Raw genomic sequence first — 18,902 nt, 5'->3', positions numbered from 1 at the left:
CTTATTTCATGGAAAACTGTTGATGCATGAAACAATTACCTTGTTTTTCTCTTTAATATAGCGCCGGCCAAAAATATGATGAAACGATACCGTTGGCGGGTAGAAACATTCATCTATTTTCCCCTTTTAAAAGAGCTCCCATTTTTTTATAGATCCCCCACCAGATAGACACTCCCCCCCCCCCCCAAGCCTTCGCAAATAATTATTTCTAGCCAAAGCAGCACGCTGCTTCTTTACAATTTCTTCTGCTAGTGCTTTGGTACTTCATGGTTGTAGCATTTACTTTTCCCCCCCCCCCCTCAAAAAAAAAAGGGAGCCTGAAGTATATTTGATGCGAATCTATTTCATAAGTTTTAAATTAAGGTTACTATTAATTGATAAAATCAGTTCCTCAAACATGTTACTTCGATGGGGAATTGTAATTAAAACCTTAATCCCGTTTGAGACTTATTTTTTTCTTAAACACTTTATTGAGGGATTTTTTCCCCCCTTTTCCGTGGCGGGTGCCGTTTTAAGCACGGCGGAGGGACGGAGCGGAGCCCAGAGCCCACCAGAGCAGGGAGGTTACTCCGTTATCCAAACCCCCATCTTCACTGTTGAGCCAATAGAGGTTTTGTGTCGAGTTTTGGGAGATGTGTGTGTGTGGTTTTGCCTTTTGTGTTGATGTGCCGGCCACTTAAACCCAGCCGGTGACAAAGCAGGCGGCGGGGACGGAATCTCGCCTTCCTCTCACGTTACAGACAGGGAGACTGGCTTCTTCTCGGTCATAAAAAACACTGCTTTTATTGTTGGTGTCTTCCCCCTCCTCTTCCTGCTAGTTTGTTAAATAAATACGAAGGGGTGGGGGGAAAAAAAATACAAAAAAAAAAAAAAAAAAGAAAAAAGAAACGCAAAGCGTCCCGTAAATTCTTAGAAGTCCAGGTCTGGAGGGAAATCTATGGAGTTACATAGGTAAATACTGGGCCTAGGCTGCTTATACTTTTAATATTTAAACTGGGATTACAGGGGATCTAAAGACGCCTTCCTAACCTTTGCCAATTGCCTATGCAAGGAGAAACCCTGCGAGATGCACAAAGGGGCGCGACGGCTTCCCATGGCCTCTGACAAACGACCCCGCCGCTGCTGGGGCTGGGGACCCAGTTTCCCCCCCAGGGTCGCGGGGGGGACGGGGACACAGCGGTGGGGTTTGGGGTGGGGGTGGCTGTTTCGGGAGGGGGGGGGGGGGGGTGTCTTGTTTCTCCTTCCCGCAGAGCCTCCTCTCGCCCCGCTCCGCGGACCGGCCTCAGCGCCGGCAGAGCTTCGGCCCGGGGAAGATGCTACCGGCTCTGGCTCCGGCCCCGGTCCCGGCCCCGGGGGACCGGGGCCGGGACCGGGGCCGGAGCCGGAGCCGGGTCCAGGCGTGGAGCGCGGGCTCCCCCCAGCGGCCACCGCCACGGCGGGGACTCCCCCGGGAAGGGCAGGGGAGCATCCCCCCCTCCTCGCCGAGATCTCTCTCTCCTTGGACTCAAGGACGACGGGGCCGGGCTCCGGGGCACCCGGCGGAGAGGTCGCTGGAGCCCGCCGTGCCTCCGTGGGGGCGGAAAAAAGCGCTGAGTACGCCTGTTGTCCTCCCCTCAGTTTTTCCTTTAATTGTTGGGGGTTTTTTTTTGTATTGTTGCTTTTTTTTTAAATATACACACGGCAGCATCAAAATCCCACGTTAAACGTGCCGCTTCCCCAGCTGTCAAGCTGGGAGAAAAAAATAAAACAGCAAATTTGCCCATTTGCAAGCCCTCAAAGGCTGGGAGAGAGGATGGAGGGGTTTTGCCTTCCCGCGGCAGGCGCAGGGCTGGGGAGATGTCCCGTCCCACAAACTCTCTTCCAGCTCCGCAATGCCGTGTTGGGTAGCTGGACAAACCCAAGCCACCTCCCCGCTGCAGCGTGGAAGCAGCCCCGCGTGGGAGCGGTGTCGTTTCTGCCGCTGCCCTCAAGTTTGCCGCGAGGCCTAAGCCCAGCGCCGGGTATCCCGCAACCCTCGGCCCCGCCGGCTGCAGGCCCGCCAAGCGCTGCACCCCTCTGCCAGCGCCTTCCCCACCTTGCTCCCTTCTTCTGGGGGAAGGGGGGGTCTCAAATCCCACCGTTTCACCAAATGGCTTCTGTTCTGGCTAAAGTCAAGTCATCCCAGATGCCAGACCGACACCAAAGACCTCCAAAAAAAAAAAAGAAAAAAAAAAAAAACAAAAAACTGAAAACCCTTTCCCTTTGGGTAAAACCCCCTTTTCCCAGGAACAGAGAACCAGAGCCAGCCCTGGTCTCCCGTGGGGCCGTTCGGTGCTGCCTGGATGCTCTCTCTCTTCACCCAACACCACAACAGCCTCACGGCACAACCGCGACACCCTCCTCAAGCCGCCTGACAGCTGTCGGGGGTTTGGCTCTTTACAGGACTCAGACCCCAGCAGCAGCACGGGCTAGTAAGACCGTACGAGTTTACATCTTGCGTTTATTTCAGTGCTGCCGGTTTCATAACTACTGCTTGCCACGCTGTGGAAGTAGGTGCTTAAAACGTTAAAATATTGTGAATATCAAGAAGCCAAGCCATTCAGACATTCTGCTACAGCAGACTGCAGTGCACTGAAAACAGATAAGTGACATATCACGATCTCAGAGTCTCTTGCTAACTCAACAAGCAAATTGAGCTGAAACAAAGCAAAACAAAACAAAACAAAAAAACCCAAGAAAGATTAAGTTTTAGAAAGAAAGGAGCGTTCTGCGCAGAGCTAATCGCACTACAGACAGCCAATACTGTAGCACTAAGCAGACATGGGAGAAAAATAACCTGCTTTCCAGCTCAACATCAATTGTGGACCTGTTGAGATAACAGAAATAAGATGGTACGCACACGGCTGGAACAGGAAAGGTAAGCGGTGGCTGCGCCTTCCCCTGCAGACCAAGCCTGTGCCAGGCCTAGCTGGGGAGATAGCTCTCTCCGCAGCAGGCAGAAAGCCACAACGAAGGTTCGGCCTCCAAAGGGAACAGCTGGCTTTATTTCAGGCGCCCTTCCTAAACCGGCAGATAAGTAAGGATGGATTTATTGGTTAATGGGTTTGGGGAGCTGGATAACATCGACCTTTTGCATACTTATTTTGCTGAACACCCTCAGTGTACAAATCATATCCCAAATCAGACAGTTTTCGTTTTGGGTAGAACCTAGGCCCTTAACTTAAGCAGTCCCTTATTAAAATGACGAATATCTGGCCTTTCGAACTGGGCAAGAAGAAGGACGGACAACCCAGCCTGCCTGCACGCCTTCCGTAGCCAGCTAAGGGAGGGAGGTGTTTCAGAGGACCTGCGGAGGGGCAGCCGGTCCGTTCGGCTTGGGGGCTGCCGCCTCTCCAGCTGACCTTTCAGAAATATAGGCAGACCCGCCGCAGGGGCCGGGCCACTGCATGTCTATATAGAGCTACACATCTACACACAGGGACAGGTTAGATTTCACTCCTCTCCTGCCCACGGGCCCTACCGACAAGGCTGAAATCAATCTCCCCCTTCCCCTCCTGGCCCAGCACCCTGGCTCTTGCACTCCTGCCTCTACATCTCCAGCGAAAGGGCAGAAGGGGGCTCAGCCATGTAACCCCGCGGCTAAGCCTCAGCCGCACCTTCAGTTCCCCTTGGCCTGAACCCAAGGCTTCCAGCATCCTAGGGGTGCTCCACCGCCAGGCGTGTGACCGCTTACCAGGTCACATTAGGTTAGCTGCAGTAGGTGTTCAGCACCTACTAGTCCTAAACACACAGCCTAAACACACGGCCGCAGGCTGTTACAGCCCTGTCGTTCAGATGTCCCAAACGCTTTCGATTTAAGATCAAATCCAGCAGCGTCCAGAGAGTCTGGGGTAAGAAGGACGCGCTGTGGAGTTTGCAGGAGTCCTTAGAGGCAGCGGCTGTGACAGCGGTGAGTGCTGTGAAACATGAGTAACAGCCTCATTGAAATGCTGCAATCTCAACCCGTTACCCAATACAGAAGAGCATCCCGAGTGAATACAGCCCCTTTTCTCATTTCTGTTAGTTTTGAGACAAAATATAGCATTGCTATTTCTCGACCAGGGGGGAGGGCCTCTCTGCCTTCCCTGGACAGATCCTGCTGTTCTGTGCGACCGGGGCCACGACAGGTACTAACCGTCCAGCAGACGGAAAGATGCACAAAGGAGCTGGAGTTCCCTCACTTTTCCAAATTTAAACTCATCACCTGTAGGAGACTTCTGAGAAAAAGTGTTTTTTATAAGGAGACAGCGTTGTTCTGAGGAAAAAGATATGCTAGGGAGCAAGGTAGTACGCTTTCGTTCTTGCAAAGAGGAGAGTGTACATTTTCACTTGCTCTCTTACAGCTTTTAAGGAAAAAAAATCTCTTTATTAATAAAACCACTTTCCACAATTTTAGATGATAGATTGTGGTAACATTGAAAGTATGATATGGTACATGCCACAGATCAGCCGTGGGCACAAAGGTGATCCATCTACTGATGCGTGGCACTAAGCTCCTCCAGTCCGGAGCCACAGTTGAATCGGGCAGCTGTCGCTGCCGGAGTTCAGGTCCTGTTCCTGCCAACTAAAAGATGTAAAAACTGCCTAAGGACTGTGTATTTAGGAAAACGCAAAAAGGTGGGTCGTCACCCCACCCCCTCGCAACTGACTTCTTGCTGCCAGGTGACAGATAGCACCCGATCGTTAGCTGGAGATCGTTACTCTCCATCCGTACCTCCTTTCCGAAGATCTGCCACTTCGAGCAGCGGAGGCACAGATGTGAAAGCCTCTGCGCCTTTTGGAGAGCAGCAGAACACCCATGGATCAATACTTTAACTTGAAAGCTGCTGTCATTCTCTGAAGAGGCTGAATTATTTAAAAGTACATAAAACAAAAATTAGAGCGGTATTGTAGATCTCCAGGTTTGATCGGTACCCACTGTATTTTGCTCTTACAAATCCTTTCTCTTAGCCAATTCCAAGATGATGATTTACACTTGCGTAACATTTAAGTTCTCCATGAATCTCATTAGTAGGAGATACAGTGAATATTACCTGATCACACACAGATGGAAAGTGAACTACAAGTTTAGTAACTCGTCCCCAGGTCAATCGGCAGGGACAACACTGACAACGACACAGTCCAGGGTGCCCACTTGATGGCTCTGTACCTACCCACCACTTTTTTCCCCTTCCCCAATCACTCAAAAAAGAGGCGTTTATCTTATGCTCAACACTAGGTAGTGGTTGCAGACCTCAAAGAAAAGACGTCTGCTGGAGGAAAGAAAGTTACTGCAAAGCATCCTATCAAGTCTATCAATGCATTGTATGGAAAAAATAAATACACAAATGCTGAAAATAGCACGTCACCACCTTCAATGAACTCTCTGTATGATGGTCGGATAATTTCGCACACAAATGCTTTGCAATTACGAAACAGAAGTGACTGCAAAAACGCAGTAAAGATTCCTCTAAACAGAGACACTGCTCTGTAGTAAGTTCTCTAAAGTTCATCCCAAAGCGCACTCCTTTTACCTATGTTCAAAATGCCCAATTAAGCAGTTTAGCGCTCTGACATTTTACTGTAGTCGCTGCAAGGGAACAGCTGCTCCCAGCAGCAGCATCCCGGGAACAGGTGTTGGGAAGCGGGAGCAGACACCAGACCCAGCCATCTTCAGCAGTATCTTGAAGCAAGAATGAGAATTGCTTGCATCAATCACACTTTTAGATGTAATGCAACTTTTTAATTCCCATTCTGGTTTTCATTAGCTCTGAGCTGCTTTCGATAATTTTTAGGAACTGTTAAAATGACTAATTTAAACAACGTGCTCTTGATCCTTCTAGGAGAGGCCTCCCGTGCTAAACTAACAGCTGCCCAAATTGTTACATTTACTATTGGATACCGGTACTAGAAAAAAATAACCTCAGTGGATTGCCATTCTGTCACATTCAGTGTAGTTTTTAAATATAGACTATTTAATGTCTATTATCTTCTTTTTTTTAATTTTTTGCCTGTGGTGGACTTTGAGCCCTGAGCTTGTAGCCAGTTAACGAGGCTAATTCTAAGAACGGTTTATCCTTTTTACAAAGGAACTACGTGGACTGTATCACTGGGCTCCAACCGCACTCGGAGACCTATTGGCCTGAAGCTTGAACTTAAATCGTTTGTGCATTTGCATCCAGAGGGACGGACACGACCTTGTTACAAAAATGCCGCTGCACTTATTTTAACTCCTAAAGATATTTGGCAGTTCAAAATTGCCTGGTCACTCCGTCAGGGCATTTTTATTTCCAGCTGCTCAAAACCGTGAGGGAAAGCGTTATGTTAAAATCTGTTTGTAATAATAAATGCCTGCATTGTATATGATGGCATTTGATATTGCCAGTGAAAAAACAATTGCAGCATGCATGGTATCAGATCTACAGCGTTCTGCTTAAACTCAATGAAGATTGCCCCTTGCATCTTCAAGTAACAGAGACAAGTTCACGTTTTTGAACGTTTTCACAGAACGCTAACCTTTCCTCCGTCCCCCTGGACCGGTGACATGTAGAACTGCGAGTACTGAGAACGCATAACTGCTTTCGCTTCCCCAAATAGTAATGCACTCCTGCCAAATAATAATGTAACAAAGTGTATTACAGGCTCTCGAGCATTAAAATCTGGAAATCCTGAAATATTTTGAAGTCTGGTTTTATCTGTGTGGGGTTTTTTTCAAGCCATTTGCATGATCAGAAGTGCCACACAGAGGAACAGAGACACCGGACAACTTGCAGTTACATATGTGAATTTTCAATACTGCGAAAGCAGCACTGCAAAACAGGGATCTGTCAGAAACAGGGCAGGCAGAAATGAAGTCTGAAACTGTACTAAGCACGTGTCAAAAGTCGGCTGCATTTTGTCCGAGATGCACAGAAGCCAGGTCCAGTCTCGTCCTTAGGCTTCTCGATAATCAGAAGCACCAGCAGCTGCAAGTTGGTGCTAGAAAACAGTTCTAGCACGCTTGAAACGATACCGGCCTGAGGCAAAGGTCTGATACAAAAGCCAAAAACTTCAGCAGGTGCTGGAGATTCAAAAGTTTCCTTCAAGGTGCAAGAAAACAACTCAAAGCTTTGTATTTGTTTTAGTAGGAGCCTTGTCTTGAACAGTATCAGGCAACCCTAACACTTAAACTCTACCTAGAAGAAAAACGGGCACTGATCAGACCAATACCGATTTGGCAAATAACTCTGAATCAATAAACAAACTTTTGAGATAGTTCATGAAAACAGGAGGACAAAGGCTAGCAAAGCGGTTATTTCCAATTCAGTACTCGGGTTGTTCTGGACAAGTCGAGTGCAACCAACCACCTGTCCCCTTCTGGTTCCCATTTTCAAAGGTGCAGAACTCTGTCACATCTATGCTAAATTTAGAGTTTATTATATTACTTAAGTTCCACAACGTTTAATCACAACTATATCACTACCTATATAATTGAAGGGATTAAGAAACACGTTATGGTAACATGATTTGCTTTAGAGTAGGAAATTATTCTTGAAAGAAATTCAACAATTTTTTTTTCTTGGTGCATTGTAATCTCCATATTCTGCTTTATATCCCGTCTGTCTATATCCATCTGTTGTCTCTTGCTCTGTACCTAGATCACAAACTGTTTCAGGCAGCAGATCATTTATTTTGCGTAATGCACCTCGTTCCACGTGCTTTCATAGGGCTACAGTAAGCTAAATATTAAGCAATACCACACTTAAAAAAAAAAAATTAGCTTACGAATTCGTAAGCTAAAAACATTCAGGCTAACTTACTTCAAAATGAACAGTGATAAAAATACGCCCAAACTGTTCCTCTGAATGCGTTGTATTTTGTGTTTTATTTCACTCTTTTTTAAAATGAATGCACAAAAGGTCAATGAGTGTAGACAAATAACTTATTTTTGTTTTATTTATTCATTATTTTATGTACACTTGGTATTTTTCAACACAGTCAAATGGAAACAAATTAAGTAAGATAAATATTACAGGTTGAATACATTTTAACACATTTCTGTCATCTCTGAATTAGCAGACACTGACAACTCAGTGAGGACATTAATTTCAACTTCTTTATACTGGCAGGAACGGAATGAAACTGTACAGCACAGTATTATGACATTTCAAATGACGCAATGTATCAGAATAAAACAGGCTTAATTTACTAAATAGAAATAACTGGTGTGTTAACATGTAATTAACTTTTGAAGATAAAAAGAAACTACCTTTGAGTTAGCAATATAAGGCATTAGATGATCTCTCCATAATAAATTCAATCATTTATAAATATAGGGCTAACAAACATCTCTGTTTTACGTGTGTTCAGGTAAACCCTTACCTTATAACACAAAAACGTATTAAGTGGTACGGGTCAAGGGTATTCAACCGAGAAGGAGCCAGGTGTCTGTGCCTGAGCTGTGTCTGCATAGGCGCAGAGACCTTTGGGTTTGCACAGAGAGAGAAGATGCAGTAGTCAAATCTGAACTGAAGTAACATGCTAGTAACATACTTTTCATTTACTAGTGGTCAAGCAGAATACTCAGAGGGGAAAAACCCATTGCTTTAAAATGTAATCAAGTCCTTGCACAAATATAAAAAAATGCACAAGCCTCAGAGGGGAATATTAAAAACAAATATACAGAAGATGCTAAGGTAAACACTGCCAGTATACTAAGAGAAGCACCCAAAAAATGCTGAATGTGTATGACTTATTAAATCAGAGAACAAATTTGGAATCTAAGATGGCACATACAGACACAGTTCTTGGAATACTGACTATATTTAGGACTGCATCGGTGCAAAGTAGTGGATGTTAGCTTCGTGGGCCCATGTAGCTTAACATTGGGACACAGTCATGAAAAACACATTCATGAACCAATCCCCCCAGCTCCCACTTCTCATTTTGCTAACCACTGCCTTCACCATGCTTTAAATATGCTCTTATTAGACTTTCTAATCTAAACCTTCCAATGTCTGTTGCCCAAAGGACCTTAGGAAGGAAACTTACTGAAGCCTGTCAGGACTTGCACGTTCTCATGTGTTCACAGTAGCATTTTATACTTCAGGGCTTGAACCACCATTGCGAGGTGAAAATAAACCACCTCGGTTTGGACATCTTTGTGACACAGTTCTGAGATGAACCATCTAAAAGTTAAGGATCCTTGGAGCACAATCAAGAGTGGCTATCCTCGTTTATGCTAATTTGAATTAAAACATATGCACAACCAACGTGTTCCCACCTACAATTACACTTAAGTTAAATGTCCTCTTCCTTCTGCTGGCTTTAATACCTGACTTGGAAAGGTTAAAAAAAAAAAAAAAAAAAAAAGCTTTAAACACTCAACTACTAGAAAATAAAAGGTTTTCTAGTTTTAGCCAAGACATTTTGTAGGGAGCAATCAGATACAGTCCAACTAACAGAGCAAAGAAAGCGGTGGCCTTTGATGGAAGCAAGAGAAGCTAGGGGGCCAACAGGGAGCACCTACTCTGAATCCACACGTGCGAGGACAGCACGCGTAGCTCGGGAAGCTAGTTCCCAACAGAAGTTTCATGTGGTCTACGTGAACCTCAGCTTCTCCAGAGGTGAACTGAAGACCTTGATTTAAGATTGATCTCCTGATCTGAATTACCCTGTGGAGGAATCTCTCTCTCCAGAGTGAAGGGACCCTAGGGGACTAGTTTCCTAACTTTAGTACCTACCCTAGATATTTAAAATTAGATGATACAAATATCCTTCAGCTGTAGAAAATGTGCTTGGAGGCAATTATCCCTTTCGTCCTTCTCGACTTGTTATTAAAAAAAGGCATAACTTGCTTCTGGTGCTTACTGGCATAGCAGAGCTATTTACAGATAGTGCCCGGAACTGTTCCCTCTATTGCTGCTCTTCCACCTTTCATACAAATTAGTCCCTTTAAAAGGTAACGCAGTAGGAGTTTGTTGTAACATTACTCAAACTCCTATTGTTGCAGCAGAAAATGGAGCATATTATTAAATCATAAATACAGTGCAAGTGTTTTGTTGCTGGTTATTTGAGGGGTGGCAGGGAGAGACCTGTTATTTTTAAATCCAGGTGCTGGGTTCAGGTATTTAAATTTGAAGGCCTGGAGATGCCATTCCTTCTCATCCATACAGAGGAATAAATGCGAGCAGGACATTTCCCAGGCAATTCACGCACCTCACTTGTGGAGATCAGGCCAGTCTCGACACACCCCAGCTCCACTGCCTGCCTGGTAAGGAGATGAATGCAAAAAGCCACAGGACGCTAAGGAGCTGCAGTGGCTTTATGCTCACTAGGAAGAATGAGAATGAGACCATGGCATCGATTTCGCCAAGACGGCTCAAGGGACAGCTGGTAATTAGGACTTTGTCTGTATATGAAAGTTAAATCAGAAAGTGCACGGCCCCCCTGCAAACACACCAATTCCTGGTTATTTTAATTCACTTTCAGTAACTCTTCCAAAATAACTCGAAGCATAGACTAGCCATTAGTTTCCAAATCACAACCAAACCAGCTATTTTTAACTTCCCTCTATTAGTTTCAGAACAGCGTATATGTACAGAAACCTGTGGCACTGCCCGGAAGAAAATAAATCTAAAGAGACCAAGGTCAGATGGAGAGAACCCATCTCCTGATGGCGAGCAGAGGACTGTACTACCCAACAGCTCTTGACAATGGTATAATGGTAAATAAATGCACAAAAGATGATAATTCACCACGATTACACACAGTATCTCCCTAAAATGCTCAGACACACTTCAGTGTTTCATAAACTTTGTCCTCTTTTTCATCTGAATGCAAATTTTCATCTTTTGACTTGATGAACAGCTAACCACTCTACTCAGTTTCCAATAGAGTAAGCAGAAACAATTGGCACCTCAGCCATGGTAATCCCAATTTATTGTCAGATCTATGTAAACAAATACTAAAAATACACAAACTAAACTGTTCCTAATGTATTAGACAACTCAGTTTCTAAATGGAAACTATTGTCAGTACTCAAGAACAGGGATATTTATCTTAGTCCTTGGTCTAACAGACTTCAGAGTGACGACAATACTTCTGTAAACTGATCATGTGTGTTTTGTACATTACAGAACTGTATGTTGAAAACATTACCAAAATTTTATTAAAATAAGTTACATTTAGATTTGCCTACTAACCTAAACCAAGAAAAATATGACTTCCCTTAAAAAAAAGGGGGTGGGGGGGAACAAACCAATGAATAAGATTCTTGTGACTGTTCTCGACATTGCAAGTTCCTTAAGATAGCATTTCTTTTCCCCCCTCTCTACCATCTTTAGCAATCAGTACACTGAAGCAAACAGAACAACCAAAGGGCAGGTCTCAGATCACAGAACCACAGCATGGTCGAGGTTGGAAGGGACCCTGGAGGTCATCCGGTCCAGCCCCTCGCTCAGGCAGGGCCACCTCAAGCTGGCTGCCCAGGACCATGCCCAGACGGCTTTCGAGTATCTCCAGGGGTGGAGACTCCACAGGCTCTCTTGGTCATCCTCACCATAAAACGTGTCTTCTTGTGTTCGGATGCAGACTCCTGTGTTTCAGTTTGTGCCCATTGCCTCTTGTCCTGTCCGTGGGCATTACTGAGAAGAATCTGGCTCCCTCTTCTTTGTTCCCCCCTCCATCAGGTATTCCTACACATTGATAAGATTTCCTGAGCCTTCTCTTCTCCAGAGCCTTCTCTTTATCATTTTTACCCCAAAACTGCAGTTTATTTGTCCTCAGAAAAGGACCAATTGCAAAACTCCTAAGCAATTCAGTCTTACAAGCATCTGTGTGTGCATGCATGAAATTGTTTCAGAGTTTAACAAAAAAATGCAGCTGGGCAGCGGTAGGTGAAGAAAAAATATTTGTTTAATTTTTATGAACTACATAAAAGAGACATCAGAATTACTGCACAAGCACGTATACGAAAGGTCAGTATTAAGAGCATCTAAATGTTAAATCTTGACTTAGAAGTATGGGCATGTGAAATTATGTGGGAAACTAAATTTCTGGGAAAGATAACAGCTGATCTAGAACAACAAATGCACTTACTTTCCTCACGTCTATAAATAGCTCTGCCCACCTTTTCATGAGCTTCCAGATAAATCTGGATAAGTCTCCTTTGTTTCTTTTCTCAAATTTCTTGACGTTTGCATTTCTTCAGTATCCAAGGAAAACGAGAGAGCTTTCAAAGAGCTGGGGGTTTTTTATTTGTTTTTAGAAGAAGGGAACAAAACATGCAAGAGAAAAACGTCATTCCTCACAAAGGATCCTCTCCAATTTAGGATGTCTGTCTTAACTGTGCTATTTATTATTCTTAAACGAAAACAAGACAGGGAAAAACTAGAGCTACTCAAACTAAAACAACAGTACTTAGTCCATTAGCTAAAAAGGAAAATCCCGCCACTGTCTGCTATGACTGAGGCTGAATCTTTTTAAGAAGAGCCACCTCTTGCCGAGGCCCTTCTTTGAAGATCATGAGGATCTGTAACGCACAAGACTCACGCCTCAGCCCTTCCTCATGTCAGTTCTCACAACCTGTCCCATGCCTGGTAATATTAACAAAGAGCCCTTTCTTGGATTTCTTCATCAAGTCAGAATCCTAAAATCACAGAAATTATCGTCGCAGCGAAGGACAAATGCTTTCATTTGGGAAAAATGTTGACTGTGTCAAACATGGCATGTACAGATGCATTAAACCAGGAATTTCTAGCCTAGTCATTTCAAAAGCTACACCTTGTGGAATTGTTGCAAAAGAGTAATAATGAACAGTAAATCGATATATGAAGTCATCCCCATACTTCATATAATAAAATGCTACATTTTATCTAGTTTTCGTAAATTTAGTAGTCCTGCAGATGTGATATGGGAAACATATCGCATAAGATGCAATAAGTATACGCAGTAAGAACCAGGACTAAACACACAATTTTTGCAAATGCACAGTGGGTAACATTTCTGATGACAAGAGAGCAGTTAAACTAGTCATAGTCTTAATTATAGCAACATGAAAGATTACCAAAATAGCTGCAATACATTAATTATGTTCTCCCGTTAATTTCATGCATTTACAGGAATATACATATAGCTAGTTAGGTACGTGAGATTTTAAAACAAGGAAAAGGGATATATTTCCACCAAAAAAAACCCCAAAACCAACAACCCACCATACCACAGGCATTGGCAAGGGACTTGGGGGCAGAAGTAGATCCTGGCATTTAAAACACTGATTTTTCAAGTTGTCAGCATCTCTTTAATTTGCCTCTTTTTGGATGGGTTTTGGAGGATTTTGAGGTTTGGGGATGGATGTCGTTCTGGTCTTGTTTTTTGCTATACCAAGACAGGTAGTACAACGCTGGATGGAATAAAGCTCAGTTTAGTATTCTAAAGCTAAGTATCTAACCTGAGCTAAATCACAGCTTCCACAGTCTCCAGAGAGGCTCTCCGGAAAATTGTTCATTCTACTTTCCTTAAATATCTATCTTAGGAGAAGATTAATAGCTTTCTAGAGGTGCCCAGATTCCTGCCTTAAATAACATGCCTAACTTTCAGAGAGCTAACATTCACTAAGATGAATTCTACTCACTGTGTACCATGATTACTGGACAGTTGGCGTGAGAGCCCCAAGGAAAGAATCAGTCTTCCCCCCCCCCCTTTTTTTTTTGTCTGAAATTTGGACCTCCAAGTACACGGGGATTATAAGGTCCAAACTTCTATGCAGAACAGTTCTTCCATTTAAGTCCTGCTCATTAATGTCCTTAATCATGTGCATAATTTAAACAACAGAAACACCTTCCGTTTCCATAGAGCTACCTAGTCAGACAGCGCAGGATTATGAATACGAGTACACTATTGAATCGAAGCCTTCAAGAGTTGGGAAGATGCTTTAAGTGGTAAAATTATCATATTAATTTTTAAAATGACCAAAAGCATGACATATCTACCTACATGCCATCCCACACCAATTTCATACAGATAGTACGGAAGCCCCCCTTTAGTTTAAGAACAGGAGCACTTCGGAGCAAGCCTCTTTTTTCTGGACATGTTATCAATGTTTTTTTAACATCTGTTGCCAAAGCACATCTTTTACAATGCTTCAGAAAGACAGATGAGATCAAAGGACAAGATAAAAAAATGGAATATCCTTAAAAGCAGAATTTAGGTAACGTGACTGAGGGACAGTCTAGTGTTGGCCATGATGACCCAATTCCAGAATAATTAAATTCCTCCAACTGAGGAATTGGCATCATTCATTTTGGATTAAATGAAACTAGGACAAATTTCCCTCTATATAACTGCTTCGAAAGGAGACAGTCCACAGTAGTTATTGGACTTTGCATTCACGCTCTACCATACCCTGTAACACCTTTCACCTGTAGACAAACCAAAAGGCACTTTGGCAAAGCAACGGAGGAAATCCAGCACGGCTCCTGCCCAGGCTTTTCCTGCTGCACCAGTGGAGAGGAATTCAGTCTCCAGGTAGGATAAAACAACAGCTGAAAACAGAACTGCTACGAAACAGCTTTTGCTATTACATTCACTTCACAAAAGTAATTCCTACATGGAAAAACTCAGATTTATACATGTAAGTATGTACACACATACAAAAAATTTTCATATATACACACAAACATACGTGTGTATATATATAATTTATACACACATATGAATAAATAGATATACACACCTAAGTATAAAATAACAGAACTAAAAAGACAGCGATCTATTCTTGCTTCTTTGTGATGTATAAGGAAGGTCTGAAAGCATGTTGTTTTCTTTATCCTGGAAATGTCAAGTCTGGTCTATCCTCTCTTTGCTGGAAGACTTCTTGGAGGTATAAAGTCATAGCTAAAAGAGCTTCCTACCCACTGATTGAAGGTTAAAGTCTACAACTATAGGTGGAAGAAGTCTTTCCCAATTATTTCTCAGCTATTTGAATTAATTATGTGTTAGCAACAGCTAAGTTTTAAATAGCCCAAATAAAAAGTAGACTTCAATTTATCTTTCAAGTGACAACAGAGAATTCCTGACCAAAACAATTTCAAACAGAAGGCACAACATAAGAAAAAAAATCCTTTAGTATGAACAAAACGTCTGTTTAAACCTCCTTTATACTACCTAAAAAGCAATAGAGAATGAAATCCTTTACACATACATGATTACAAAAACACCTATTTGATTCACTAATGCTGTAGAAGTGAAACTATATTATTTACCAAGTTTACCAGTTTGAAGGCACAATGGCTATCACTTCATCCACATCCCATTCTATTTACAAAACAAACAAGAAGGTTCTCTAAGAAAAAAAGGAGATAAACACAGATGCACCCTGAGAAGTGAAATTTCACAACAAAAAACATTTGTTCTGAAATACTGTTCTTTGTAAACTCCCATTATCTGAACCTGTGTTCTCCTATAACTAGGACAATGATGTTTAATAATCAATTACAATGAAAAATAATACTTGTAGATAAAAAAAAGTTAAAAGTTAAGTTCCCAGAAAAATAAATCAACCCAAACCTGATTGAAAGAAATGAGGTCTCACACAGAATCACACCCAAGCTCACATATGTCGGGGGGGGGGCGGGGAGGGAGTAAATCAATCCAAAGATCTCTGACAATGTCCAGTTTTCTGGGAAAAAAAAAAGGAAAAAATGGAATGGCATAATCTAGTTGGAAATCCCATAGTGCCATCTGTGTGTAGGGGAAAAAAAAAAAAAATCAAAAAGCCAACTGTGCATGCCCTTCTTTGGATCTGGAATTCCCAAAAGATTCTGTAAAATTTAAAAATCTGAAGAAAAAGGTCTTTTTATAAAATCAGATAAATGTTCTGTAGCTGTTTCATGACATGGTTTATAAAGTATTGGCACCAGCACAAAGAGTTCAAAGCGTTCATTCAGGAGTCACAGGGATCATCAAATCTTTAATGATTCGTAGCAGTCCTCTAGTAGCGGTCGGTTATTTACTGCATAAACTGAAGTATTCTTTGCCAGTGATCTTCGGCACAATAATGTACTTCTGCCAAACAAAATATTTTCCTTCTTATTCCAGTAGGTAGTAAATGCCATCAATACAAGAACAGTGGAGCCAATATCAAATGCCAGGCTGTATTTCATGGTTCATATTCATCAACAATGGCTAAAAAGGTAAAACTCAAAACTCAGGCTGTACATAGCAACATACTCTAGCAGTGGTATTCAAGGAAAAAAAGAGAAAAACTTCATCAAAGGAAGTGCAAAAGGAAGAAACCTCTAGAATTTGTCCATCGACACAATTTTTCTTCTCCAGAGGCTAAACAGTGTTAAACAGAGAGAGTGCAATAGTACTTTGAGCAATTACCTCTTGGAAAAACAAAAACCAAAACAAATCCAATACTAAGGTTTGGTGATTATTAAATCACCAAATCATATTGCGCTTGTTTCAAACCGACTATATTTTCATTGCTCTTTTACTGAACAAAATGCTTGTTTTTACACTTGACAGTAGATTTGATGCCAGTATAAGGGACAGTAGCTAATGCGGTATCCTATTTTTTTATGGTACTTTGCATGATAACCAGATGTATCACAAACCAAATCTTGACTATGACAGAAATTTGAAAATTGCTCTGGAGTTTTCTACACATTACCAGTTACGACGCTAAGTACATGGCTCAAACTTTATATCCAATACCAAGAAGCAGTTGGCAATTTTCTCTTTCATTTCTGCTCTAAGTTCGGGTGGAAGATTCTTGCGTTTATCTGTTGTGTCGCTTAGGCTGGACTGTAAAACATCACTACATCTAAATTCAGGTGGAGGAAGGGAGAAGAGTGTATCAGATATGATTCACTGCCAAAAACAAGAAGACAAAGTGTCTTTTCAGTCCATTCTTATACAAGCTTAAACGGGTTTTCAAACAACTAATTATAGGCCAGATCACAACATCTTATGCTGCAGGCCACACTAGAATGCTACAGTATGTGTGTATGTATATACAAATACACCTGTATACATTCATATACACACACACATATACATAAAAAGGAAGCACCCATCTTTTTCTTACTGCTAAACACTGAACTTCTGCTTTTACCTGGATATTAACACAGTTTGTGAGTAACACCCTATAAAGGGACACTTAAGAAGACGTTATTCATTTTCTTCTCATTAAAGCCACACATATGGCTGGTATTTAAAAACATGCAGCGCCACCAATTAACACAGAGTAAAACAATTCTTAGGTACAATATCAACTCTTTAAGAAATGCGTAATATATTTAAATGTATTTTACCCATTTGTGTAGATAATGAATACTTTCCACTATTTCATAGGGGATTTATATTCTTCTTAAAAAAAGTCAGCACAAATTCACAGGAAACAACTCTGTCAAATTAATTCCACAGCAGCATATGTAGTGAGTCACTGGGTGAAACTCTTTTTTATGAACACATTAGGAAAGTTGGCATTCAGTTCTAGGACAACTCTATTATCAATCTGCGAACAGAAGGACACATCGAGTAAAGAAAGATCTTTACAAGACTCCAGCAATTTTCTTAAAGATGCAGGGCTTACCATCCTCGTCCCTGTTCAAAAACAAAAAAGAAACAGAACAAACTGTAAGGTTATGGAGAACAGTCTATTTCTTTAAAGCAGCTAATACAGCATCACGGAAAGAAATGCTACTATAATGCAATTTTTATTTAGATTATTTCAATTAGATTTAAAATTAAAAGCTTCTCAGAGACAGCGCAGAATTTTTGCGTTTAAGAAGCCTGTTGTACTTTCCTAACCAAACTACTTAAGTAACTCCATCATTTTCTATTGGGGGGCAGCTTTACAACTTCAAGGGGAATTTCTAACTACAGAAGCTGACTCCAAGTACCCACAGCTACAAGACCTCCCAGTGACCAGATGATGGGCTCTGGCAACAAGCAACACAATACGCTACACTCATGCTCTCATGACTCTCCTGCTGACTGCAAGACCACCACAACACACGAGCTATTATGGGCTACTCCAATTCCAAATAAATCAGCAAGGCTTCCAGGAGTCTAGAATGAGTATGGGCATTACGCACATACAGGGGCAGTTGTTCCAGAAACTACCAATCATATCTATATATACACTAACCGTAACAGAAAACACACTATTTACCCCTGCTAAAAATGCGACCACAGTGACTGAACTCCTAAGTGTCACACAGGCTCAGATAAAGCATGGGATTGAGTCAGAAATCAAATAAATAGGTGTTTATAAGCATGCATCCACACACCCATTATAGCTGATGGAAACCTAGTCAGTACAGTCAACGGTGCTCAGCACGTGATTCAGCTGACTGAGCACTGAGGTATGATTCAACTGGCTGAAGCGCCTGGTGCCCCTTGGGCTTCCTCACACCGTGTAGGATGTCCACGCAGAGCTGCTAGACAGCACACTGACCCCCAGGAGGAGATCCACGCCTTACCGGAACGGCTGGAAGCCGGGCAGGTTACTCTGGGCAAGTGAACCAAGCCTGGATGTCTAGAGTGGGCTAAATTGCTCATCAAGCTCTCCTGGCTCTAAGAAGAGTATATACATCCAACATGACTGCAGACACCTGCTGGTAGGCACTTCAACTTACACAGCTCCATCTTGGGCTGAACTGGGCCCCAGAAAGCCATCTAAGTCCAGGATCTTGTCTATGGCCAGGGCCAATAATGCTTACCAAAATTAAAAAAAAAAAAGCGCAAGAGCAGATTTTTAAAGCAGCTTTTCACTGGTGGATCTTCTCAACTGCCAAAAGTTATCAGTTTAGAGATTTCTGAAGATACCTTTCATGAATGCTACTACTTTTCTGAACTTCTTCATACTTATGGCCTCTTCACATGAGTTCTACATTTTAACTATATAATGTTAAAAA

The 18,902-nt window shown here is 42.3% G+C and overlaps 1 protein-coding gene across 16 annotated transcripts in view; it reads right to left on the bottom strand.

The window, feature by feature from the left end:
• Nucleotides 1-7,904: 7,904 nt before the first annotated feature.
• The window catches only part of FBXL4 (F-box and leucine rich repeat protein 4), a 70,658-nt gene continuing 59,660 nt past the window's right edge, over nucleotides 7,905-18,902 (bottom strand). For 13 of the 16 annotated variants that reach the window (XM_087773721.1, XM_087773724.1, XM_087773722.1 and 10 more), the window contains one exon: nucleotides 7,905-17,586. In XM_087773721.1, the coding sequence (XP_087629847.1) occupies nucleotides 17,423-17,586 (164 nt within the window). In that variant the 3' untranslated portion in view covers nucleotides 7,905-17,422. The remainder of the gene's footprint in view (nucleotides 17,587-18,902) is intronic. The other 3 variants (XR_015708027.1, XR_015708028.1, XM_087773732.1) reach the window with 3 other exon arrangements.

Source organism: Nipponia nippon, unplaced genomic scaffold (assembly GCF_047370975.1).
Source record: "Nipponia nippon isolate SJK-2023a ecotype South Korea unplaced genomic scaffold, ASM4737097v1 scaffold_4, whole genome shotgun sequence".
Taxonomy (NCBI): Eukaryota; Metazoa; Chordata; class Aves; order Pelecaniformes; family Threskiornithidae; genus Nipponia; species Nipponia nippon.
Note: the sequence above shows the minus strand (reverse complement) of the source record. Positions and strands in the feature narration are given on the sequence as shown.